This window comes from Dermacentor albipictus, chromosome 1 (genome assembly GCF_038994185.2).
Source record: "Dermacentor albipictus isolate Rhodes 1998 colony chromosome 1, USDA_Dalb.pri_finalv2, whole genome shotgun sequence".
Classification (NCBI taxonomy): domain Eukaryota; kingdom Metazoa; phylum Arthropoda; class Arachnida; order Ixodida; family Ixodidae; genus Dermacentor; species Dermacentor albipictus.
Window position 1 is genome coordinate 250,096,047 of NC_091821.1, and position 25,646 is coordinate 250,121,692.

Genomic DNA, 25,646 nt, shown 5'->3' on the forward strand with positions numbered 1-25,646 from the left:
ATTTCCGAATTTCGCAGGTTAGGCAATTAAACGATTATCGCGTACCGCGGCCGAAATTTTATGATCTTAAAGAACCACTAAAACGCACGCTAAAATTCCAGAGAGACAGAGGAAAGGGGAAAGGCATGGAGGTTAACCTGAGGGGAGAAAAGTGGTTCTTGTGGGGAAAGAGGAAAGGCTAGCACTATCTTCTGCAACCCATGCGGCAGCACGGCTCAGCGCCAGCAGGGTGGGAGAGTTGGGATTAAAAGAGAGAGGGTAGGAGGGCGAAAGGTAGAGGGTCGTCCCAGCAGCATCATAGCAACCCGGCCGGGAGGGCCCAGTAGGGAGAGAGGGGAGGGGGAGGTAAAGTGATAACAAAGTAGAGATAAAGAAAGAAAGGAGCATAGACGTACAATCACAGTCGGTCACTGTCGCCGCATACTGTCACCGCACAGCACAGTAGCACTTGCAGCACTATAAACATATGTTCTGGCTACAGTCACTTGTCCAATTCTGTTGCCTTTAAAAACTGCAACTGTGCCCTCGTCGCCCTCTGCTGCGATGGCCTTGTGATGGCGGCATTTTAAAATAAGTTCCTCTGTAAGAGGTCTTCAGTCAAAGCACGCTATCGCGATTGCGAGCGATTGTCTCTGTAAATTATAGCGAGGACAGTCACAGAGAAGGTGTTGAAGAGTCTCCTCGTTACCACATTCATCACACGAGGCGTCGTCGGCCCATCCGATTCGGAAAGCAAAAGACTTGGTGAAGGCCACCCCTAGCCATATTCGACAAAGCAGGGTAGCTTCGCGATGGCAGAGTCCAGCTGCAATGCCAAGGCGTAGAGAGGAGTCTAGGTTGTGCAGTCGGTTGTTTTGAAAACTTCCTGCGTTCCACAAGGGGAACGTGATATCACGGCTGAACATTCGAAGTTTTCTAGCGACATCTGTCCTTGATAACGGTATCGGCTCCTCTTCGCCCCCTTGAAGAGCCGACCGAGCAGCATTATCGGCGTGTTCGCTCCCTATGACGCCGCAGTGACTTGGAAGCCACTGAAATGTCACGTGGTGTCCTTTCTCAGTCAAGGTATGGATTGGTTCTCTAATCTCGAATACCAATTGTTCGTGTGGCCCACGCCGCAGGGCTGATAGCAAAGATTGCAGTGCTGCCTTCAAATCACTGAATATTGACCATCTTCGAGGTTGTTCTTGGCTGACGAGACGAAGTGCAGCACGAAACGCTGCAAGTTCCGCAGCCATCGGTGTCATTGGGTGACATGTCTTGAAACTGATGGTGGTGGCTTTCGCTGGAAGGACCACGGCTCCAGAGGAGCTAAAATTCAAACTTCTCACTTAGCCATATCACTCAGTCAGCTCGCAACTTCTTTAGAGCCTGAAAAAAAAAAGGGGGGGGGGAGAAAAGCCCGTAATTTGTTGTCAAGGTGGTGAATACATCAAGAGCGTTGCAATGTACGACGTTAACTCTAGAACTTATGATTTTTATTACGCTGAACCCTTTATTAAATTTCATATTTTGAGAGACCTAAACAGATGTTAAACACTTATCGAACTTTTGTGACTGGATCCCACCTATTTGATCGTGCTAAAAGCATCCACTAAGAGCATGGAAATGGAGGCGAGGACGAACAGCTTTTAGAGTGGGCCGTAAACACTATGCTAAGAAATAGTCTGATGTGCAAATAAGGAGGTTGCTAATGAGTAGAAATATGCTCTTGGGACCACAGTTGACAAAAACTCTTCAATAATGTTGCTATAACGTTAACAAAATTAGAACGCAATAAAAGTATTGTTGAAGGCCAGTATATTGTTGACTATATATATTATGATATAAACGAAATGTAAGGTTTTCGTCAGGCCTGAATTACATTACATGTTGCATTTCTTTTTCTTTTTCAAAGCATATTTCTTTTCTTGTGCCATTCTGGGTTTTGAGTGTTCGTATTGTTTAACACTTCATGGTTAAGCCTTCTAAAAGCGTTAATGTCTTTACAAAAACATACAAATCCTGTTTTTATCGAACTTTACTTAATCTTATGCAACATTTATTTATCTCGTAGACATGTTGTAATATGCTGCGTTCCTAGTCATAGAAGAATCGAGGGCGATGTGCTTGCCGACGAAATCGCCAAATCAGCACCGCAAGGTATTCGTTCTGCTGTTGTCCCTGCCACTGACATCAAGCCTTTCCTACGAAACAAACTGCGAAGCCACTGGCAACGCTTGTGGGATGCTGGAACGAGCAATAAGCTTCACGTGATTAAGCCGAAGTTAGGGTTCTCGCCCCAAACTACGAAAACACGAAGACCAGATGTCCTATTCACTCGACTCAGAAAAGTACACACATTCGGAACTCATAACTTTCTCTTGACTGGTAACGAGCCTCCAACCTGTGGTAGATGTGGTGACAGGCTGACCGTCCTCCACGTCTTCTTGGAGTGTCGGGAAGCCGAAAGAGACAGGAAGAAACATTTTCCTCTTGCATACCGCTATTGTGCCCCTCTTCGTCTGGCTGTGTTTCTTGGTAAAGAACCGCTTTCTAAGGCCAAAGCAGTGCTCGCTTTCTTGAATGACGTTGTCCTACACGTTATAAGCCCATTAAATTCGCAGCACATCCTCTTTCCAGAGGATGCCGCTATGATAGTTGTTTTGCATAGCACATGCCTCTAGGTCCTTGTGTTTCAAGGGGTCTGGTAAGGCAGTAGTGCTCTATCCAATTTTAGCATCTGACATACTTTGTATATCTCACCATTCTTTCGCAATGCATTTTAATGCTCATAGTACACGTAATTAGTCATTGCTATGATCTTATTACACGCAGATTTTACGCAATTTGCTGCAACTATTTTAAGCCCCTCTACACGCACGTCACATAAACCTCACAGAACTTATCACACCACTGCGAGCTCATTACCACTGGCTTGGCGCTCTTTGGACATGCCTGGCCCTTGCGCCACTAAACATCACACATTCATTCACACTTTATGGTGCATTTTTTGTTTTGTTTTTATTGTTCTTTGACTTGTGAGATATTTTCACATTTCCCCTGTGTCAGACAGTAGCCGGCACGAACTTATCACGCCCACATCTTCTGATTTTTTCATGCCAATTCAAAAAGGAGTTGGAGCTAATCGAAATTAGGTTAAAGGGACAAAATCGTAGTGCTTATGCTTTTGGGTGATCGGCTATTGCTCAACGATAACACTAAATGTCTCTCCACTATATATGAGCATCTATAACAAGCAAGGCGATAACCTTATTCAACCGAACGAACCACACACAGACATCCCATTGCACTGTTTTGACTATAAAAGAACAGCATGGGAACATTGCTCTGCATCGCAGCATCTACGAAGGAGGCAAGCCTACGCTAATGGTGTCGGACCCAGAGCTTGTGAAGCAGGTTCTCGTTAAAGACTTCCATCTGTTGCCGAACAGAAGGGTAAGAATACCAATCTTTAGGCATAAGCATGGGGGAAAAGTTCGAGTATACATCACGGAGGTGCACAGGTATACTACTGGAGCGGTGACGTCGAAACAATTAAAAGTAGGACGGTATGACCATGATTGAGACTTAACATTTATTTATTTATTTATTTATTTATTTATTTATTTATTTATTTATTTATTTATTTATTCTATGCAAAGGGCCTTCAATTGTGAGTATTAAATTAGGGGGTAGGGGGAATAATGAAAAGAACAATCTAGTTTTCAGAGAAACAGAAAAACTGAATTTATAAGATGTTACAAAAAATGAAATTAAGGCAGGATAACTAAGTGCGAACAATGTCCATTAACAGTACCAAGTGTGAAAGGAAAAATATGCAAGCAGCAAAACCGAGTGGGAGTAATGTCCTACGCACAAACAATAACGACAGAAAACAACCAAAGGACATTATACACTGAGCAGATGGGAACGTTGCTGGATGTTATTCAGTGTCAACACTATCAATTCTGGAAAGGCAATTTTTTTGTATGTATTCACAGCAACGACAGTTCGACGATACCATGCTCAGCAACATGATGGTCTTCGCTGCCGTGGAGCGTTGGAGGAGAATACGTCCTGCGGCAAGCCCGGCATTTTCGACTGGCAAGCTAAGAAAGGTACCAGCAATAGTAGGGAAACTTCGGCGAGTTGAAGGAAGTTCATATTTGAGCACTTTTATTTGTCCTCGTCTATATTTAGCATTGCTGACTGTCAAAAAAAGTACCAGCGTCTGCTGTTCGCCCCACGGTATATACCAGAAGACTCTAACTCAGCTGCCATTTATATTTAGAGCACCAACGAGCTAGGAAACGACTCTGCTACTTTCAGCCTCGAACAAATCGACACACGAACACAACGTTGAGACAATGAACAAGGCCTAGCCCTTTGTTTCAAGTATGTGGTTTGGTTAAACAGGCCCCGCGACACTTTTTAACGAAGTTTCAAAATGCATTGCTCATGTGATGGTATAGCTTCAGGAATCCCCCTCCTTCAAGAATATTTTATCAGTTTTTTTTTAATGGAATATTGGAAAAAGCATGAAGAATATGTTCTGTTTTACACTTTTCATTCCCGTTTATCCACGTTCGCTAAAAGCTGGCGTGAAATAGTCGCGTACCCCTGCTCGTTGGGGCGTAGCCATGATGGGTCATACACTGGCTCAATTGTTCGATTCAGCTTTTCGTTTTTGATCGCTAAACGTCGCTCCCTGCTGTCTGCCGGCAGGAATCGGATGGTCGTTGCGACTGAACGACTCCTCTAGATAACCCGATCCTCAGAGCTAAATTGCTACGTGCATTAACAACGTATTTTGGACTGGTCGGTTTGTGGTTTTTGCCACGTTGGCCAAAGATGTGAACCAAGATGGAGACCAAGGATAAACGACTACGAGCGCACGCTGTCAGCAAAAGGATCGGCTGACATTCTGGTTTCCCTTTAAAGTAACTTTCGGTAGCGGTTGCCTTATTTTGAGGAGGAAATATCGTCTTTATTTTTAAGTGACGAAGGTGGGAAGGTTGGCCTTTTAGAGTCGGCTATATCAAGGCAAGTTTCCTGTTGCGTGTAAGCTGGTAATACGGCTAGTTGGCGGTAAAACAACATGTTCACCACGATCTGGCGGCTCTGAAGGTATACTTACAATATTCGATGACTGTAGCACAGGGCCCCTTCAGGATGTGAGCATGAAGCAGGTTGCATGTAAAAGAAGGTATGGAATTTAGTGTGCAATCACGAAAGATGTTCACGCACAAAACAGATTTCCCAGTATTAAGACGCTGTCTAGGTATATAACATTTTGCTAACGAGAATGACGCGTCAAAGACTGAAACCAACTGTCTCTTTTAGACACGTAAGAAATCTGAGTATATCTTTGGGAATAATATACTGTCGTCAACCATTACCGCGAAATTTCATGCAGATGAACGCTTTGATTCAAGAATGCGCAAAAGTGACGTGTCGGCACCTGAAAAACGCTGCGGAGAAGACTGAGGACATCGATGTTAAGCAGTGAGTATAAGCTAAAATTGTTCTAATGCGTGAATTAAAACGACAATTTTTGACGGAAGGATAAGTCAGCACTGCAGTAAATATACTAGCATACGAACCACGCAAACTAAAATGCTGTCTTCTGCCATGTCTCCTGTGTGGTCTAGTTTATAGACCTCTTCCACGCTACGTCAGACGGCAGCTGCAACCTCGCACAATGACGTCCATGGCGAACGTGCTATTCTTGTTGTAGGAGTGCGCCATGGGCTTTGCAAGGAAGAGAAAAAACATGGGTTTTTCTTATAGAAATGAACCTTGAGCATAGTGAAGTTCGCCGTAAAATATGCAAGGACATCAGCTGTTAGTTACGATAAAGAACCATGTGTGTATGGTGGTGAGCTTGTGGTACAAAGCAACAAAAGTGGTTTTTACTTACAACTGGCCATGTTATGTGTGAGTAGCGAACTTTGTCGTAGAAAGCAATGACATCAGCTTTAGCTTACGAGAACAGAATACGTTGTGCGTTTGGGGAACCTGTCATAAAAAGCGACAAATTGGCTTTCATTTACAAGAACTGTCAGGATGTGTGTAGTGAACTTCACCCTGAAAAACACCGGCGACTGTTGCTTGTGAGTGGGTTTAGTACGTTGTGTGTGGTGGACTGTGGCAAAAAAAGCGACATCAGCATTTATTACGGAAATTAACCATGTTGTACACGGACTTCACTTCGTACTGTACCTTGATCAGTGTCTCCGTGAAAAACTACGTCGGATTTTCTCTTACAAAAGCGTGCCACGTGTTGTTTGTATGTGGATGGCAGGTAACAAGCTACTTTTTCTTTTTCTTTTTCAATTTAGCCTATCCTCTCCTATTTGGATTTGAAACTTTATAAGATAGGCACACTTATTTCGCGCGATGTAGCGCATGCTCTTAAGCCATTGCATGTCATGTGTAATTTTGGCATTACTATTTGAGGCAAAAGTTCTAGCGCTGAACTTTTACACATCTGGCCATGAGAAGTTCCCGTCGTTTTATGAGACTTTAGCATGGTGTGACAGCATAATTTACTGACTATCACCACGGTCACCTGTCAGCTTTGCATGTTCTATACTCGCGGACAACTTTCCGTGGCAATGAAGAGAAGGACACATAGCCAAGCACGCGCAAGTAAGAGCGGTCCTGAATGTCGTTCTATAAAATGTCGTTCGCGTTAATTAAGGTAGGAGACACAAAACATAAGCATCTTATTTACTAAAGCGCGAATATTAATTTAAGATATACAATAAACTGTACTCAGTGTTAAATATGACTCATTTTTTATCTTTTCTATTCCGAGTTTTGACAAATGCAAAACCGTCGCAAGTAGAAGATACGCTGTCTCATCCACGAAACCGAAAGCGCCGTTAAACTTTGCCGGACAACTTGGCGCAGTAACACAAGCGTAGAAGTTCCGGCCCAGTTGCTTTTCCTTCATTGTCACATACAGTCCACAAGTAGACTAACCTGCGCAATGCATGAACCTGTTTTAGCTCGCACGTGCTATGCTGGCACGCAGCCGAGACGCGGTAACGTAAACCAGAAACGCTAAAGATACTAAGGCGGCTTACCTTAGTAACTTGCAGGTTCTATGGCCACTACGCTTTGGATGTGATTGCCACATGCGCATTTGGGACGAAGCTGGATTCGCACACGGACACCACCAACGGTTTTGTGACCGAGGCTCGAAAGGCGTTCTCTGTGCAAATCACTCCAAAGCTGCTCTTTGCGGGTGCGTTCTTTCTTACCTTTGCAACGGTACCTGAACCAATGATTTAGTTAATATGTAGTGTGTTTTTTATTTGTTGATGCATTTGTTTCACTTAACGCACTTTCTACATTTATTTATGCGTTTGTCTTTATTCTACCTGTAATTCTGCGAAACTTATGGAACCAAGAAGGCACTATCCTATCCCCCTACGGTGTTCTTTGAAATGAAGCGATTAGCGATTCAATGAATAAATTATTTCGGTCTACTTGTTGAAAGAGAGTGATTACGTAAAGCGATACGGATAGAACTGTCAAGAAGCAAGACAGTCGCGACAGGTGCTACTAACAACAGAAGTATGTCTGAAAACTTTCGAAGACTCGCTAGTGGTCATAGCGATGCAGACCGCCTGTATACGTTTATATGTAGTGCTATAGAACAAGACACACGTAAAACTCCTGCCAACACAGCACGACTAGTGTTATGGAACCTGAAGCTTAGAGCTAAACCATCAGCCATTGAGAAGTACAACCTCAAAATCTGCAGCGAAAGGCTGCCAAAGTTATTCAGACGCACATGTTATTGCCGAAGCTTTAAACAAATTTGACGCTCTTGTTTCATTTTTTCTTGTAAAAAGCATCATATTTCATACTAAAATGCTGCATTCGCAGTTTTCAGTGAACTAGAATATTCAACTGTGGTCTCATGATTTTTCGGTACATTTTACTGTTAACACCCACCGCGTCCGTCTTGTTTTGTGACGGTCCTGCTGAAAACGCATTTTGTTCTTACTATTACTGTTAACATTTCTTCTAAACTGGCTGCTCTGTGAGCTCCAACCTAAATGCTTGTGAATCTTGTGAATGATGGCTCAAGGTTATCAACTCGAACATGTAGATATGCACGCCAGTTTTTCGATAACTAAATTTTAAAAAAAATATGTGATCGATGCGCAAAAATGCATTTATTCAGGTCGAACAAATTTTTGATGGCAGCGCTACCGTCAAAAACGAGAGGCCAGTCGTTTGGATTCGAAATGACATTAAAAAAAAAACGCTTTTGCAGTTCTGTTTCCGGGTCTGGTAAGAGCGCTGAAGATCAAGGTACTGAACGACGATTCTTTTGTCTACTTCAAGAAAGTATGTCAAGGAATTATAGGGAACAGGCAAGCACACAGTCAGGTATAGTTTTTCTTTTGTTTCTTTTTTACTTTAAACATTTAAACCACCTTTAAACCATATTTTTGATTCCGGAAGCATACTAAAATCCACTGAAAATTATTGTGAACTGTGATTTTGATCTTGTACTTTACTATGTTACATACGTGTCTGTTATTTTGCCACGCCTGTATCATTATGTATTTGGTCGCGTACATTTTTCTGTAACTCCCCCTCTCCCGATTTGGCCATTCCTTGGCCTGCAGTATGTTCTAAAGAAATAAATAAATTATTATTATTTTTAATTAAATGTATTTTTATTATTATCGACTATTTAAGCACCTTTGTGGAAAGTGCTTGATTGCCAGAACGTTTTCAGGTCACCTCCAATGTTATCATCCTCTGATCATTGAGACAATTTGCTGAGTAATAATTAAGTTATATATCTCTATCTTATCAGTGAACCCACTATTATTTCAGGAGACGTCGGTGATGCAATGGTTGCCAATATTTCCAATTTCACCTGAATAGATCAACCAATCTTGTTCTGAAAACTTTGTCTGCAATACTGCTTCTACATTTCAATGAATGAATGAATGAATGAATGACCCAATTAATCAATTGATGAATGAATCAATGAATTAATGATTCAATCGATACCTTGTATTCTCATGAAGATGTGTGATGCTGTTGGCAAAGGGCACTCTTAATGGTGGCTGAACTGAATTGTTCCATGGGCGTGAAGAATTTTAACGGATATCGTCAACAGCACGATAAAAAGTTACAGTTCCGAGTTCTTGTTTTTGCGCCGCAGTTCCACGAAGACTTCCTCCAGCTGATGATGGAGGCGCAGAAAGGCTGCCTCCAACCTTCCACCGAGGGCTCGTCGGATACGGAGAGCACGCTTTTCGACATCGGCTCGGAAGAGAAGCCCACTGCGACGTTCGGTGCCAAAGGTTCGTGGGGTGACTGTTTATTTCCTTACTGATCATCATGATATAGATGCACACAAGCGCGGAAGCTCATTGGCTAAGGCCTTGCGCTACTGGGCGCGAAGTCGCAGGTTCGGTTCGATGCTTCGTCTGCATACCGATGGGGGCGGAATGAAACACACGCTCGTGTGCTGAACTTTGGGCGCAGGTAGAAAAAAGGTAGAAAGGTAGAAAATGGGACGTTAAATCCTACTAGCCAATATATATTGATAGCAGAAGAAATGTTAAGTCCTTTTTACGAAGTGTTATGAAGTAATCTATTCACTTAAACCGACGTCGTCTTCGTGCAGCTGGGGAAAAGGTGTGACCCTTCTCCTTGTGATGCCATCTATGGGAAAGCGTTGCTAATCGCTTGTCTTTTAGATGCCAGTGCGAAGCGTAGCACTTCAACCATAGAGTGATCTACGAAAAGACAGAGAAATTCACCAAAGAATCTTCCCCCATCTTCATTCCGTAGCACGCCAGCTTTCTTTTTTCATTAAAATTCGATGGCACCTTGCTGAAATTTCTTGTACTCTTACTCCCTTAAAGGGGTGTACGGAAGCGATACCGCTAAGATGCAACCCTCGTGAACTCTTACTTCCATTTGACTTTTGTCCTATAGCTCGTTATGCCCGACCGACACGTGGTGCAGTCACGACTGCTAAAAAAAAAAAGTTTGCCAAATTGTCTTGACTTGGCACCCTTTGTTAATAAAAGACTCGACACGGAGATCCTTGGCTGCTATGGTATGCTTGGTGGATGTATTGCACGTGAGATGACTTTATTTCAGGTGCATTTAAAACGCGATTGTGGTACCCGCAACGGGTACTACGAAATTCGGTTGAAGTCCTCTTAGCATTTATAGTTGCTGCACGCACGCGAATACGTGAACACGCCAATACATGCAGCCTACCCTTTTTGTTCATCGTGAAAGCGAGCGAAGTCGCGTTCAAATGCACAAGCACTAGGGTGGGGATTCATGCGAGCCCCAACTAGTCCGTACGAGTATAGTTTAGCGCTTCGCGTTCGTGTTACTCGAAAAAAAAAATTGAAGAAATCTAGCATGTACTAGAAACACATTATCTATGTTTATGCAATAACCATGAATTGTATTTTAAGAGTTCTGCTTTTTGGAATTGCACACTGCGCCGGGGTGCGCGTTTAAGGCAGGGACAAATTAAGCACACAGACTAGGGAACGAGTAAGGGACACAGCGTTCCCGTTTGTTTATCTGTGTGCCTTACTCTGTCGCTGTCTTAAAAGCATCTCACCACAAAATATAATACACTCATTACTTATTACTTGTCGACCTTTGGGGACAGAAATGTAATTCACTAGAAGCTTATCATTCTTTTTTTATCTTGATCGTTAACATTCGCCCGCCAGTAAAGAAATTGTAGCGTTTTGCCCTGCACGAATAAATAGTCACGCTGTTGAAATTGACGACGGCTCCCACAGGAATGACGGAAGACGAAGCCCTGGCGCAGTGCGTGCTCTTCTTCCTGGCCGGTCAGGACACTACTTCGTCGACGGTGGCATTCGCCGCTTACTTGCTGGCCGTACACCCTGACGCGCAGGACAAGCTACGGAAAGAAGTGGACGAGTGCTTTGCGAAACACGTAAGGAAACGTGCGTCTTAAAAGAAATTTTGCTTGTAAGTGCCCAAGCTCGACGGTCGCGTAAAAGGCGCCCACTCAACTCATCCTTATAGTAACAATTCCGGATGAACAGTTAGGTTAGGGTAATATATGGAACACTTTTGGGTAATGAAACGAGCTATTAAGCGAGATTCTGGAGTACGTGTGTGTCACCGTGTTCCGTTCATTGTTATATTTTTTCCTTTTAGCTCTGACAGCCTAGCATGCATCGATACAGTCCTCCTACAGCAGGTATGATTGCTATGTACTTGTGTTCAATTGAAAATAGAATTAAAGGGGCAAAGCATAGAATGTCGCAAAAAATAACGAGGTATCTACAGTGTCTGGAAGAGAAAGATTGTCCACAAACACGAACCGAACAAATTACTTTTCCCATTTCCGCTTTTGTTTGGGCCCAAAGAAGTGCTACGTAAGAGCCATTTCCTGTTTATTTTTACAGAATAAACCGACTCACTCGCTAAAACAGGTAACAACGAAAGACTTGCGCATGCATGTGAAAAAAAAAAAAATGCTGAGCTTCTGCGTGATGCTTGCCACAACATGTATGTGACCCTTTGTTCATCGGTGTTGCAAAACTGAACAAGCTCTATGCATAAGGTACACTGAATCTATCGCGCAGTTTGTTCGCCCCGTCCTCTACATGATCGCTTTGTTCTCTGTGGTGTGTGTCTTTCGTATGGTGGACCGTTTCGACTCCACTTGTTCGCGATATGCCGAGACCTTTTTCATATAAAAAAAAAACGAAATTTGACACTATTTGTTCCCTTTGTGCATTGATGTTGCAAAACTCACGAAGTTCGCTGCATAAGATACGTCTAAACTGTCACGTTGTTTGCTCGCCTCGGCCTCTGCGTACTCGCTTTGTTTTGCGTATAGCCTGAATTTCTCGTCTTCGAACAGCGCAACACACAGGACAAGCACAGAAGAAGAGAACGCACACACAGAGCTCACTTCCAACAATTTCTTCATTGCAAAATAGCAGACTAGCGGTATTGTGCGAGACGCTCGGGCGGAGCAATTGCCGGCCTTGTTCGCCAGGCTAAACCCGCCTGTTGCTACAATTCACCACCACCACCACCACCACCACCACCACATATGTACTATCATGTAACCATGCAGATGTAATCACGTCGTGTCGTTTCACCAATGACGCATTTTTTTCCCTTCTCTCCTTTGAGATTCCGCATAACTATTTACTGGACAATGTCAATGACGTTACGCTAGCACATGAGACTGCAAAATTATTAATCTCATTTAGAGCTACGGTTTTTGGGAGTCAGGGGTGGGAGTGGCATGACACGAGAACCTGTCAGTTAGTTTTTTTTAAGCGAAGTTTTCTTTGTCGCTAGACAACTACTGTACCGCGTCCGTAGGTCAGCACTCCTCAGGATATGCAGGGTGTCCCGGCTAACTTTAGCCCGAGTTTAAAAGTATGCGAATGCCTCGTAGATGGACGGAACCAAGGTAATGTTGCTTGCCGTCGCTTGGAGATACTCAAATTCTTTTTTTCATTCCCTCTAATTAGATCATTAGTTTTAAGTGAGTAATCAACTTCTCTAATAATATATAATTAGATGAAAAGTGTCAGTGATAAACTTGCAAAGCGGCATGAAAAACTCCCGATAAATCTTTCTGCTGCTCAATACGTGCTACATAAAAATGTTTTTCCGAGCGTGAAAGAAGCCGCAAATGCATGCAAAATTACCGCGCGACTGGCCGCTCGAAGCACTTTGCTATAACAATAAATTAATAAATAAATAAATTACACAACTAATCAAATGAATAATTAATCAACTAACTAAAGGACTAAGATATCTAATTATTTAGTTAATTATCGGTTAAATAAATAATCAGTGATTGAAGAATCAGTCAGTAATTGATTAACTAAGTAATTAAACAATCAATTAATTAAAATGACTCACTCAATCAATCAATTAATCAAATGTGTTTATTGAAGCGCCCAGAGTCAACCTCGAGGGTCTTGGTGCTAGCGCTCTCGGCAAAGCAATGCACAGGAATAACAATGCAAGCTCACCCACACACGCGCGCACACATAAAAGAAACGAATAATAATTTCACGAATACAGATTTTAACAGAGCATAAAATGTGTACACGAAGAAAATACAAAGCAATAATTTCACTTTCCTTTGCATCTTTTTCTGTGCAAGGTAGCCAACCGGGCTGAGTATGATTAAGTTCCCTGCCTCCCTAACTTTTTCTCACTTTGCATTGCATATATGTTCTCCAGCGTACGACGATAATAATAATAATAATAGTAGTGGTAGTAGTAGTAGTAGTAGTAGTAGTAGTAGTAGTAGTAGTAGTAGTAGTAGTAGTAATAAGGAAGTTGTGTAAAATCAGAGCTGTGTGCGTACTCTTCGCTGCTTCTGCTCTGATAATCAATGGGCCGAGCGGGCTGACTCGGCCAGCAGTGCGCTAACGCTAACGTAAGACGTTTAACGCTTTTGCAGCAGCTGTAGCTGGCTGTCAAGCGCAAGAACAATGGCCCATTCAATGGCAGATTTGTTCAATGTGACGAAATATAATAGCCACTCAGTAGAATTGTGCCGACACGTTTCCTAATACGCTATGCGAATTTCTCACCGCAGGGACCGGAGCCCAGTCTTGACGTCGTCTCTAAGCTAGAGTACCTTCACTGCATCGTTTCGGAAACGCTGCGGCTGTACCCACCCGGTACGAGGTACGATGCTTCGAGTAACAACGATTTGAAGTAGTTGCATGATGATACAGTCCAGCGGTCAGCTGTCCACCACGTTCCTTGTCTCTCCTTTCTGCGCACAACGGCATTTTTGATTCACCGCGAAGCAACAAGCTCAACAAAAAGCCGCTTCGAGTAGGTTTCTTGGCTCCTTTTTTGTTGGATTCTTAATAACGATGGCGCTTGGTGCGATCACGGCAAGTTTGGCAAACAGGAAAGGCCAAGCGCCGGCGCGGATAGTGATATCGATGGGGAATTAACACCTGCAACGCTTGGCACTGCATCGCAAACTTTTTCTCATATCTGAAGGAGCCCCTTTCGCAGTGGACGGTTGTCGTGCATGTCGTCACGGCCGGATAGAATGGCGACGCGTTTGCTTCAGCTACCACGAGACATGGTGGCTAGACGCGCTGCTTAAAGGTGTAATAAAAAAATAATAATGAACGTTTCGAGCGACAAGACAGACAAGGCGAAGTGCGAACTCGCAAATGTTTTATTTCCGTAACGGCATGCGCCTTGTCTATACAATTAAAAAAGAAAGAATTACAGAGAAGTAAACCAGACACACACAAACACGCGCAGAAAGAGAGACAGATTAAAACTACACAACCAACTTTTTTCGTCAACATGTATGTTTAAGTCGTTTACGTTTTTTTTTTCATTTGCGTTGCGTGCGTTCAAAAATGACATACATATTTTTGAGACAGCTATTGGTGGCGCGCTTAGACATCTATCAGTAACATGCATTTCAAACATTTTACGTTCATTTGGCGGTCATTTCAAACATTTTATTACGTTCACTCTCTTTTTTGCCAGTGTCGTCATGTAAATCGTCGATAAGAATCCTATTCTTTTCTGCGTGATTCAATTAATCTAAATTATCTTTCCCTCTTGATAAAGACATGGGCGGATTGTTGCACAACATGTGCACTAATTAAGTAGCTTCCATACGTGTTAGTACTGTTGCCATAACAGATGCAGCGTAAGTGAAGTTATGATCCCGAAGGTTCGGGGTTTCGTTTGTAATGACACCCAGGTATCACTCATTTCCGTCGTTATCAGCAGCAGTTCAACTGCTCGTGTGCCTCAAAATTATGCACAAGAAAGCGCTCGGGAGCCTATAACTTATTTATTCTTAATAAAAACTAAGTTTGGATGCATATCATCTTGGAATATTTCGCATGGCTGCAAATTCAGCCTGGCAGCATGAATACTTCAAATTTAATTTACCATTCAGTCAACGAAGAGAGATATTCACATATTGGCAGATCGAAACAGATGCTTTAAAGGTCCGCCGCACACTTAGCTCTAAAGACTCCTGATATTTTCGAAAACAGTAAATTTACCGTTTCTAGTTTGGATGACGTGACCATACTCACTGGCCTTCAGGACAAGCTTCCTCTTTGCTCTGAGCATAGTACAGTAGGCTAGGTGACCTCAGGGCGACATCTCTGCGCTTCCGCTCACAAATTTTCCTCTCTCTGATCAAGCAACATCACTTTTTGGTTTGCAGTGTCACGTTTCTATCGATGAGGATTTGAGCAGTCTCTCAATTCAAAGCTCTTTCATGCTGTTCTCTTCCTGAGCCTCGCTATGACAGCAGGTGTCTTCTCTCCCCTTTTCCTTTGTTTGTACGCTGCCTCAATTGTTGACAACTTGTGGAGCTAGCAGCTTCAATATAGCCCGTTTCTTCGTCAACTCCTGCTGTATTTCATGTGGAGGTTAGAGCTTATTTGTGCATCTTTGACACGAAAATGGCCTTTCGACACTGCCTCTGTCTCTATTTTCGGGCGTGCGCTGTTTTTTGTTCGTTAAAGGCATTTCATGCGCTCTTACTTATCGAGTATCGAGAGCCTTAACGGCTAGTCGGAAGTGTGGTGTAGGACTTCTATGCCATAGCAAGTAATATAGCATTCAAACTTTTACATTTGGATATTTGCTTTCCTGTCGTGCATTTTATCTTCAATCTCAACTCTTTATTGTATTTCTACGATAGACTACTTAAACTCTGTATTTCTTGTGTGTATCTGCTATGCATTTTCGCTTTGTTTGCAGTCTGTCGTCACTGTTTGTGAACTTATTACTTCAGCAACACCCTTAACCATTCTGGTTAGCGCCGCGATTGTCCTGAGCTTTTTTTTTCTTATTCTGCTAAAGTTGTCAGAACATGTTATCTTCACCGAAGTAAATTTGAAACTGTTTCCTTGCACTCACAGTGAGCACGGAACCAAGTCTCCTTTAAGAGGAAGCTTTAGCTCGGGCCCAACTCCGTCGCGGCCTATTCAAACACATGTAAAACGCAAAAAACGTTTTTCTGAAATAACCCCTGGACCGATTTCAATGAAATTTGCTGCATTTGAGAGAGGAAGTTAAATTCTAGTGACTGTTGGTAGCGGAATTTCGATTTAGATCCTGAATTTTCTTTAAAATATTTTCAAAACTTTGAAAGTTTGAAAAAAATAAAAGCACCAAGTTTACAGATTCGTATACATATAGCTCTGCATAAAAAACCGATATCGCGGTCAATGGTATCCATTAGATAATCCAAAACGGACAAATTTGATATGTCATTTTACATCTTACGTGAATTTTTTACGTTGTTTACAGTGGTTCTGCAAAAGCTGTATTTACATATTACTAAATCTTTTTATATTCTTGTGTAACGTATAGATTTTGTCCGCTTTAGATGTACTATGAGATTCAATTCACGGAATTGTATTATCAATTTTAGTTGCTGAGTTACGGTGTTGTAAACTTGATAGTTTCGTTTATTGAACATTTTCGATTTTTGCGAATATTTAATAAAAACCTGACGGCCTAAATCAAACATCAGAAACCAACAGTCACTAGATTTTAAGTTTTTCTTTTAAACGCAACAAACCTCGTCAAATTTGGTGCAGTGGTTGCCGAGAAAAACGAATTCTCCTTTTACATGTATTTAGATAGAAGCACCCGACCTAAGCCTCCTCTTAAGGCATGCGGCATACCGAGCTTTTTCAAGTTTCGACTTCACCCGGTGTCAATGCCTTATGTACAGTTATTCTAATGAACTAGTATACTCTCTCGAATGATCATTTACTATCCCAATCAGACAATTTTTAAAGCCTCTCAGAAGTATGCTTACAGCGGGTGCTTGATATGAAAAATAAATAAAGTTATAGCTGGGGGCTCTATGCTTATAAGAGCACAGACGCTTGCTTGCTCTGTATTTGACAGTAGGTACAATTTTTCTCCGAATACTCTCCATGGTTTTGTTCTCTCTTGTTGGATGCTAATTTCATCAACACTTCATCAATGCTCGCTTTCTCATTTGCCAACTTTTGTCGGTTTTGTGTTGCAGTGAAAAGCTTTCTCCACGGCGCTTGCAAGTTTAAGTACGCGATAGTGAATACGCCGCGCGCCCCTTCACATGTACGCTCACGTTACATCACAATACGCTTTTTTTATGACATTCTAATTTTTTCTCATTAAATTATTTAATTTCTTTTATCCTCAGCTAAGGTAGGTAGCCAAATATATTCCCACTGTTTAACCTTCCTGTACATTCTTATCCTTGTTCTCTCAATCTTGCTAGCCTAGCGCCTCTACGTTATATGTCTTTACTGGACTAAAGTTTTACAGAAACAAGAACTCCGTTTCTGAATCCTCATTTTTGGTTCTTTGTTGCCGACTTTCACCAGGATCGAACGAGCTGCGTATGAAGACTACGTGCTGGGAGAAACCGGAATCAAGATACCCAAGGACTGCGTTGTCGCCATTCCTATTTACGCTATGCATCATGACCCAGAATTCTTCCCTGAACCGGATGCTTTCAAACCGGAGAGGTGATGACAGCGGGTACCATATACCTGATTTCATCTGTCCAAATTTCAATGACATGTTGTTAATGAGTGCTGTTATCGTGCAATTTGACTTTCGACGCTGAAATGTCTAATTTGTGTCGACAGGTGGCGCGGTAAACATTACTGTAACTGCAGGTTTCCTTATTGCCGCAGGCTAAAACAGCGCATATGGATGAAGCGCGAAGGACAGCAGGCGCAATCTATAATACAACACGAACGCTGTATAAACAATAACCATGCACTATAGGAACCATAACCATCGTTTTTCTTCAGAATTTCACCTACTACGACGAACAAAAGTGTACGAACCAGGGATTCCGCGATAACACCGGTTTTCTTCTGCGCCTAAAATTGCGCACTTCAGTACAAACTTGGAATTGCGAACTTTCCAGAAGATGCGTCAGTTTCAATTTGCGCTTTTGAATTTACTCACGGGTGCACATCGTGGCAAGCGGGGATATGTTTATCGTAAGCATACGATCTTGCTTTCAAGTTCTGCATAGGCGACACCGCAAGGAGCCGAGTACGAGCGTGTTACCCGCTCCAGCGATTTCCATCAGCAAGCGCTTTCTTTTTCTTGTTGGCAAGGCAGCACTCGCTTCTTGTTCGGAATTCTCTGCGAGTTATTCTCAGCAGCCGCCTTTAAGAGCGAATATAAAATTTGGACTGCTGATCACAGGCACTTTCTGGGGCGTGAATGGGCAACTAGCATCCCAATCACAAACTTGAGGCGCCCTTCATACATTCCTAAGTGACAGAAAAATGTGATATGGGCATCATGTACAGCCGCCATTTTTGGGGACCGCCCAACCCGTGGACCCTTCTATCTGATCTGATAACGTTACAATCCATGGACAAATGCTTCGTACTGGTGCCCACATTAGTAGTGGCTGACTCGCACACAACGCTGTCATACTGCTCTCTTGCACCGCGCAGGTTCAGCAAAGACAACGTAGGCTCTATACGACCCTACACCTACCTTCCTTTTGGTGCCGGCCCAAGAAACTGCATCGGGATGCGGTTCGCGCTTCAGGCGGTCAAGCTCTGCTTGCTCCACTCGGTGCACAACGTCGAGTTCGTGCGCGCGGACAAAACGCAGGTAACGAGGTGTCAACGTTGCAAGAGTCCTTGGACACCCCAAGCGATTGTGTTGCCAGCAGTGTCTGGATGTCTCGTTGCACGATCGGTGATCCGCACTTAATCTAGACTAGCATTCTTGTCGCACTTTTAGTCAGCTGTCTTACTACGGTATAGTGTATGAAAACGTACTTATATTCATATTCTATGTACAACTAAATGGCCATGGCTTTCTGTATATCATATTGCGTTTGAACGTTTTCTCGATTAAAGTAGGTGTGGCATTTAGCTATTAAGTAAAGGCGCTCAATAATGTGAGCATCTCATTTTCATATACGCGCGTTCGTGCTCACACGCGTAACTTTCATGAAAAATAAAAAGGACGCTAAGAAACTACTGGATCCGCGTTCGGGAAGAAATTGTCAAGCTAGGACTGTTCATGAAGACATATGCCCACCTATCTTGATGCCGCTATATTATTAGCGAATGCGGTCGGCCAGTGACAACTCCGCGTAGCACTTACGAACAAAAAGTTTTATGAATTCGTCCCCGTATGCATTGATATGAAGGCACCCATAAAAGAAAACTTGCTAAGCGTACTATGACAGATGTTTTTCTTTACTGTCTGAAGAATTCAACATGCCATCACCGGAAGCATTTTTTTCGGCTGAGTTTTAAACGGCAATTGAGTCGTAGAGTGCTTCATTTGCGTACAGTAACATTGGCCAGCGCCGGACGCAGCTTATCGTTGCGACAATTGTTCACGCCTATAGGTGTTTGCATATGCTCCTAACGGCACTTTTTTTTTTCTTTGTGTAGGTCCCTCTGAAGATTGGAAAAGGGCTCGGCGTTCTGAGCGTGGAAGATATCACTGTTGGAATACGAAAGCGGGGATGCGATGACATTTAGTGACGTACACGCGTATCGTCTATATGGGACAATAATGAGTTATCATCAGTGGCGTAGCAACAGGGGGGGCCGGGGGGCCGTGGGCCCCGGGTGCAAGGGGCCAGTGAGGGGGGGGGGGGGGGGTGTCATATACGCCTGAAGACACCCCTCTTTCCGCCGGCTACACCCGGGAAGGGGGGTGATCAGAAGACCTATGGGCCCCGGGTGCCAGACGACCTTGCTACGCCACTGGTTATCATGTTTCGTATTTTACAAAGACGAAAATAAAAAAATCACCGCCCCCTTCCAGTTCGTGAAGAGAGTCCAACAGAAAATCTTTTGTTGCACTGTTGTTGCACCGAGTGTTGCACCATGCAAGTCAAACTTCGCAAGCTGTCCGTCCGTCCGTCGGTTTCTTCATTCCGACGCCGCCGATCTGTTTTTGCATCTCGGGTGCGCAACTCAGGGTCGGCCCTACGACGACGAGTCCGTTCACGAGCCAACTCTCGCTGACGCTCTACGATAGACAGCTTCTTCCTCAGGAGTGTGCACTACTCGTGGTCTTCCCATAGTTGTAGCTGGGATGCAATGTGCGAAACCACTCATCCAAAGCTCCGTATATTGGTCGCAAGGCGTACCACTGGAGATGCGGGTGTTGCAATCGTTTTGACGATTGGTTGGATTGGTTTGACAATTGATGTGGCTGCTGGCACTTCATGCTGACGCAAATCACTGGGCACTGTTCGTTGGCCACAAACTACCAGCATAACATTTGTTTCTTTCGAAACAGGGTGGAATCAATCGTCGAGAAATTGGATGTCGATCTGGCTCGATCTCCGAAAATTCACCGTGTGACAACCGTATAAGATTCGCGTATAAGGTAGCATTCTCGCAGGGAGAAAGGGGTCACTCCAACCTCTTTCCCCCTGTTGCAGCTCTTTTGCACTCCCGCTAGGTCACGTGGTCCCTTTTTAGTGAGGTCTGACAACCAATGCACAGGGTCCGCATAAACAGCTTCGCTGCAAAACGAATTACTGTGAAGGCGGATATACATAGTGCTAAGCGCACGTCGATTCTGCAATTTAACGTAGACGGTCTTAATGCGCATGCCTGCTGCCTTACAAACACGATATGCTTGCTTTGAAAATAGCAAATCAATTTGAAAGGTTCACAATAGGTAAAGTCGTTTCAACCAACGAAAGTTGCTTGAAATTAGTAGTCACTAGAAATATAGCGATATGGAAAGGGAATCTGACTATGGGAATGCAAAAAAAAAAGAAAAACTGAACCAAGTGGCAGTCATTGAAAGGCAACACCTTACCAGTTATTTCACTAAAGGGAAAGTAAGGAAGGTTTTGCTTCGTGATAAAGCCCCCATGTTTCCGCCATTTCCGCCGGTTCGATCAAAGCAATGTGCATTTGAAGCTTTAACGTCATTGAAACATTAGTTTAAATAAGGTTTGCGCCTGGTTGACCACCTTGTCTTACCATTTTTCCTCCTCCTCCTTAGCTTTACGTGATACATTATAGGACCACTGAACATGTACCGCTTGTACCTCTCACTACCTCGGCACGTTACCGTGATTGCGTAACAACATGGCCCTGCTCGGACCAGACTGTCCGCCTCGATCAGAATTCACCCTTGCTACTTTGCTGTGTAAAAAGCGGCCGTAATATATAAATTGTAAAAACAGCCATTGCTCAGTCCCATCTCTCACTGAGAACAGATTATTAGCAATGTTTTGTTGTAATATAGTGTGCATGCTAATGTATGCTGTGTCATGTTTGACTTGTTACTTCTGGACGCAACTTCTTTAGCCACCCCTGAACGGTCGCTAACCGTGAGGGTAGTGTATATAAAAACATAATTGAGATGAACTGTTTCTTTTATCGCTCTAGACGTAGAAAGACTACATAGAGCGGGCCAGCTGCGTAGGTGCAACAGCATTAGCGTTGGACCTTTCCAAATTCCTGCCCAATGCAAAGGGCCTAGGGTTCATCCTCATCATTATAATTATCATGGTGATGCGTGAGCGATGCCGAACTCTCTAAAATCTTTATTTTTTACTGCATCCTTAATTTTTTTCTAAACTCTAGCACAGTACGCGATGATGACTTGCCAAAACGTTAATTGATCTCTCTGCAAGTCTATACTGCGGGGAGGCTGTGCATGAGCAGAGGCCTAACGTATCGCACATCACGGTGACGTATCACGTGTCACGCAAATCTAAACTTTATTTTTGCACCGAAGAGGACCATCCGCAGATGCAGGGAACGCCTCACTATAGCATAAGATATAATTTATTGAGAAAACGCAGAGAGGTTGGCCTGAGCTTAATCTCATCTAGCCCGTTACTCTGCTCAGCGTGGAAGTGGAGAAAAAAAGGGGTATGAGGAGTGGTGATGAGGATAGGCTAGGTTAGTATAGGGTGCGATTATGCGAGTAATGCACGTTCGTGTTCATAGGGCCCCGTTCAGTCTTAAATCTAGGCCCGTGTTGATAAAACATTCCAAGAGTGCCTTGATGGCTCGCTTCGTTGATATTCTGTCTGGCCATATGGGCCCACTAATACGTTTTAACTCAACTGCCTATTATTGAATGGCACCAACGAAAATCAAAATCTCTGCCGTGCCCAGAGTAAACTTGAGATGGAGGCCTTCGGCATAATTGTTAATAGGCCCTTGCGTTGGGTGTTATATTGGCCACTTTTCTTCCCGTGAAGTCTAGCGTTACCACCATGGCACAGGAAAGAGGTGCGGAATCCTCAAATGTAGCTAGGCATGTGTCATGCTTATCTGTACGTACAATCGACAAGCGTTATACCGTGCGTTGCGACATATCATGCCATGCGCGTTACAGAACTGCAGGTGGTCAAAATTTAACCCGTAGCTTTTCACCATACAAAGATGCACTAAAGATTTTCGCTATGGTTCAGCTCCTGGAGTTGAATTTACAAATTACGTTCACATTGGCAGCGTACAATTTAAGAAAACACGCAGACAAAGAAAACGCGAAATAAACGCGACGAGCGCTGGACGTAAGCGGTCGGACGCAGATGCTGAACTCGTATTTACAAGAGCTTTCCTATTGGGCGGCGTTCAGGTGCCACTAGACATGACAATTACCGGCGCAATATAGCGGCCGGGAGGATCATCTCAGCGATGAAACATCGTGGGCGGGATGAAAAAATGCCTGTGGTTTAGCTCTGGTTAACCCTAGTTGAATTGCGAAAGCAAGAGCTGCATGGCTACGCTTCTTCTGGTGTCTCTTGATCGTGTTGTCTCTTCCTCGCTTCGTTCTGTCGTTGCGTCTCTTTCGCGCTCTCCATAACGACTGAATACATTGAAGCGAAGCGCATATATATATATATATATATATATATATATATATATATATATATATATATATATATATATATATATATATATATATATATAATCACACACACCCGCGAGGCGACACCTCCTCTCCCTCTACCCAGGGGAGCACAGTGGAGCATGTGGTGGAGCGAGCGGCGACAGCAGCGGCGTCGACGGCGGCGCCATCTGTTGGAGCGCGGCTGCGGCGTTGCTAGGCAACGGCGGCATAAGGTCGTTCGTCGGCCACGGCATATGGCATACAGCATACGGCGCGACGAGCTGAAATGGCTCACTGGCTGGCGTAGTGAAGCTTTCGCTTTAAAACTCTGCGAATACGGGCCCTGAACGTTAAAGCGCCGCTCTTAGGCGTCCACTCCTGGTTTGAGCGTCGGCGTCCCTCAGCGTAACCGCGCGAACGCGCTCGTGCCACTGCTCGCGCGTTCATCGTCGTCTTTTTTCCGCAGCTGGCTCCGATGCCGCTGAGCATGCCAGTGTTCCCATGCTGCGATCCCTATGCGAAGACTCTGACGGTACTGGTCCACTGCCAGTCGGTGCGGCGATTTCGGTCGGAAAATCCTTACTCCAATATATGGCGAAACGAAAACATGTATTGAGCTGCGCTCAAATTTCGCTTTAGGGTCTATCGTAATCGTCGGACATTTTTTTTTAATCTAGCAGCATCACAAAGAAAATTAAAGTATTCGACTAGCCAGACGAAACTGTTTATTCAGGAATGTGGTAAATTAACAACATCACTCGGAGCAAGCTTTATCGTAGATGGCAAGCTTGTGAATGTTGACGTACTGGGCCGAGCTTCCTCTTGGCACAGCAAATGGGAAGCCGATCTGCGAAAGACGACAGATGAACAGAAATATTTGTATGCTGAACCACAACATAAAATTAGTGTAATAGTGGCAGATAAAAATACCAATGTCTGAAATTGTCCGGTGTGAAGAAGATCTGAACAGATGTATCTTGCTGCCGTTAGGCTATTTCGCTGGTTGGAAAGGACAGATAATCTGAATTGAAGCTAGTTTATATCTAAAACTGGACACTAACTCTCATAAGCGCTCACATTCGTATTTGTTGCTGCCTAACGTGTTTCTTAACCAGAAACAACTAACTGTTTTCGTTCAAAACAATGAGCCTCATGCAGTGTCCTGCACTATAAGTATAGTGTAAGACGCAGGTCATGCCTTTCAATAAGTTTAGTTGCCACTTAAATTTGCAATTATTTTAACCAATTAATCCCTTAACTCTCACATTTACTAGGTGCAGCCTAGGTTGTATTCACTTAGGCTCTAGACTTACGTGTCCATATCAAAGCGAAAGTGAGTACGAGCTGCCAGGCGTTTCCTACGCCTGTTTAACGCACTAACGCATTCAATCATGCGCGCATGCCAGTTGTGAGCGCGCTGTGCCTGTGTCTGGAAGTCTCTAATTCTATTCATAAAATTCCTTGTACAATCATGAAACACCACCACCACCGCCACCTCCAACACCGACAGCGACTCCGCAAGCATCACCTGCAAATGACGTGAGGGCCGCAAGAAAGGAATCCGTCGGCAACGACATCAAAGTTGATGGTGTTTCCTGTAATAAGCAGTGCAGCCTTTCATGGATGCTGTGCAGGGCGTCTTCTTTTCACGTATGAATGCAGATAGTGAGCACTGATTTTTTTTTATATTTACTAATTTGCCTTGAAGGTTCGTCGACGCTAATATTGCACCCTCCTGTCCAGTTGCGCACACCCGTCCCCATGTAGACCTTCTTGCAAACGGTTCAAGACAAAACACCGCAATGTTTCTGCTCAGGAATTCCTCTCCCTCATGACCGCGACACGCGGAAGCCTTTTAATCTCATATCTTGCTTCAGATACGCACGTGACTGAAGTAGACCTTCGGGAAACCCGCCGGTAATCCCCGCCTTTGAAAATCCATCTGGAAGCGAAGTAGATGCGGCGAAAAGACGCGACCGAGTCGTTTTTTTCGAAGCTCGCCTCGTTTGAGCAAACACGCACAGAGCAAGAAATGAGGGAGGCAGAAGCAAACGCGCAGCTCGCACTGTCAACTGAAGGGCTTATCCGACGGGGTCTTCCGCTAGCAGCCGTAATTTCGGATGATGAGCGGTTCGGGTAGCGGAGAGGAAGAAGCGGGACGGGGGCGATGTTGGTACGCGGCATCTGCGCCGTTCGCCTAGAAGCTCTCGAGAGAGACCGCCGTGTCATTTCCGCCACCTGGTGTCGGGCCAAATGAAGCTAAGTGGGACAATAGCGGGGATCGAAGCAGGTACAGTCGAGGCGTTTGCCGGTGCAGAAACTTGAGACGGAAATGAGCCGTTTGTGCAGCGTGCTCTGTGCACTGTGCTGGGTGCGCGTCCGAACCGAGACCCTTACGACAGGCGAGCGTGGCCCTTTCTATAGTTTTGGCAGAATCTGTTTGTGCAGGCTGATGTTGGCCTCGCCGACAGGCGTCTCTCACGGGTGAATGACGCAGCCTCATAACGCGTGCAACGGCGCTTGCAAGGCGTGGATCGCTTTATCGTGAACGCCAAAACTCCACATTATGACCGTCCGTGCTCGTGCCAGTTTATTCATGGCAACTGAAAACAGCAGCGCCAAAATGAGACGACAGCAAGGGCAACGTGTATGGGCATGCAGATACCAATGTACGATACATCCATGCGGGACAAGAAAAGGCGATTGCGGGCCTTTCCTTCTATTGTTTCCGTTAGTGCATCGATGTCCTATTTTGGCACTTT

The 25,646-nt window shown here is 44.0% G+C and overlaps 1 protein-coding gene across 5 annotated transcripts in view; it reads left to right on the forward strand.

Annotated features, from left to right (window-relative positions):
* The window catches only part of LOC135900778 (cytochrome P450 3A41-like), an 83,711-nt gene extending 64,090 nt beyond the window's left edge, over positions 1–19,621 (forward strand). For 3 of the 5 annotated variants that reach the window (XM_065430356.2, XM_065430366.2, XM_065430373.1), the window contains exons 4-13: positions 3,984–4,100; positions 5,399–5,487; positions 7,089–7,234; positions 8,276–8,391; positions 9,182–9,323; positions 10,800–10,960; positions 13,610–13,701; positions 17,400–17,543; positions 18,498–18,660; positions 19,458–19,621. In XM_065430356.2, coding sequence (XP_065286428.1) covers positions 3,984–4,100; positions 5,399–5,487; positions 7,089–7,234; positions 8,276–8,391; positions 9,182–9,323; positions 10,800–10,960; positions 13,610–13,701; positions 17,400–17,543; positions 18,498–18,660; positions 19,458–19,547 — 1,260 coding nt within the window. In that variant the 3' untranslated portion in view covers positions 19,548–19,621. Of the gene's footprint in view, positions 1–3,341; positions 3,439–3,983; positions 4,101–5,398; positions 5,488–7,088; positions 7,235–8,275; positions 8,392–9,181; positions 9,324–10,799; positions 10,961–13,609; positions 13,702–17,399; positions 17,544–18,497; positions 18,661–19,457 lie in introns of all 5 variants that reach the window. The other 2 variants (XM_065430346.2, XM_070531155.1) reach the window with 1 other exon arrangement.
* Positions 19,622–25,646: the final 6,025 nt, after the last annotated feature.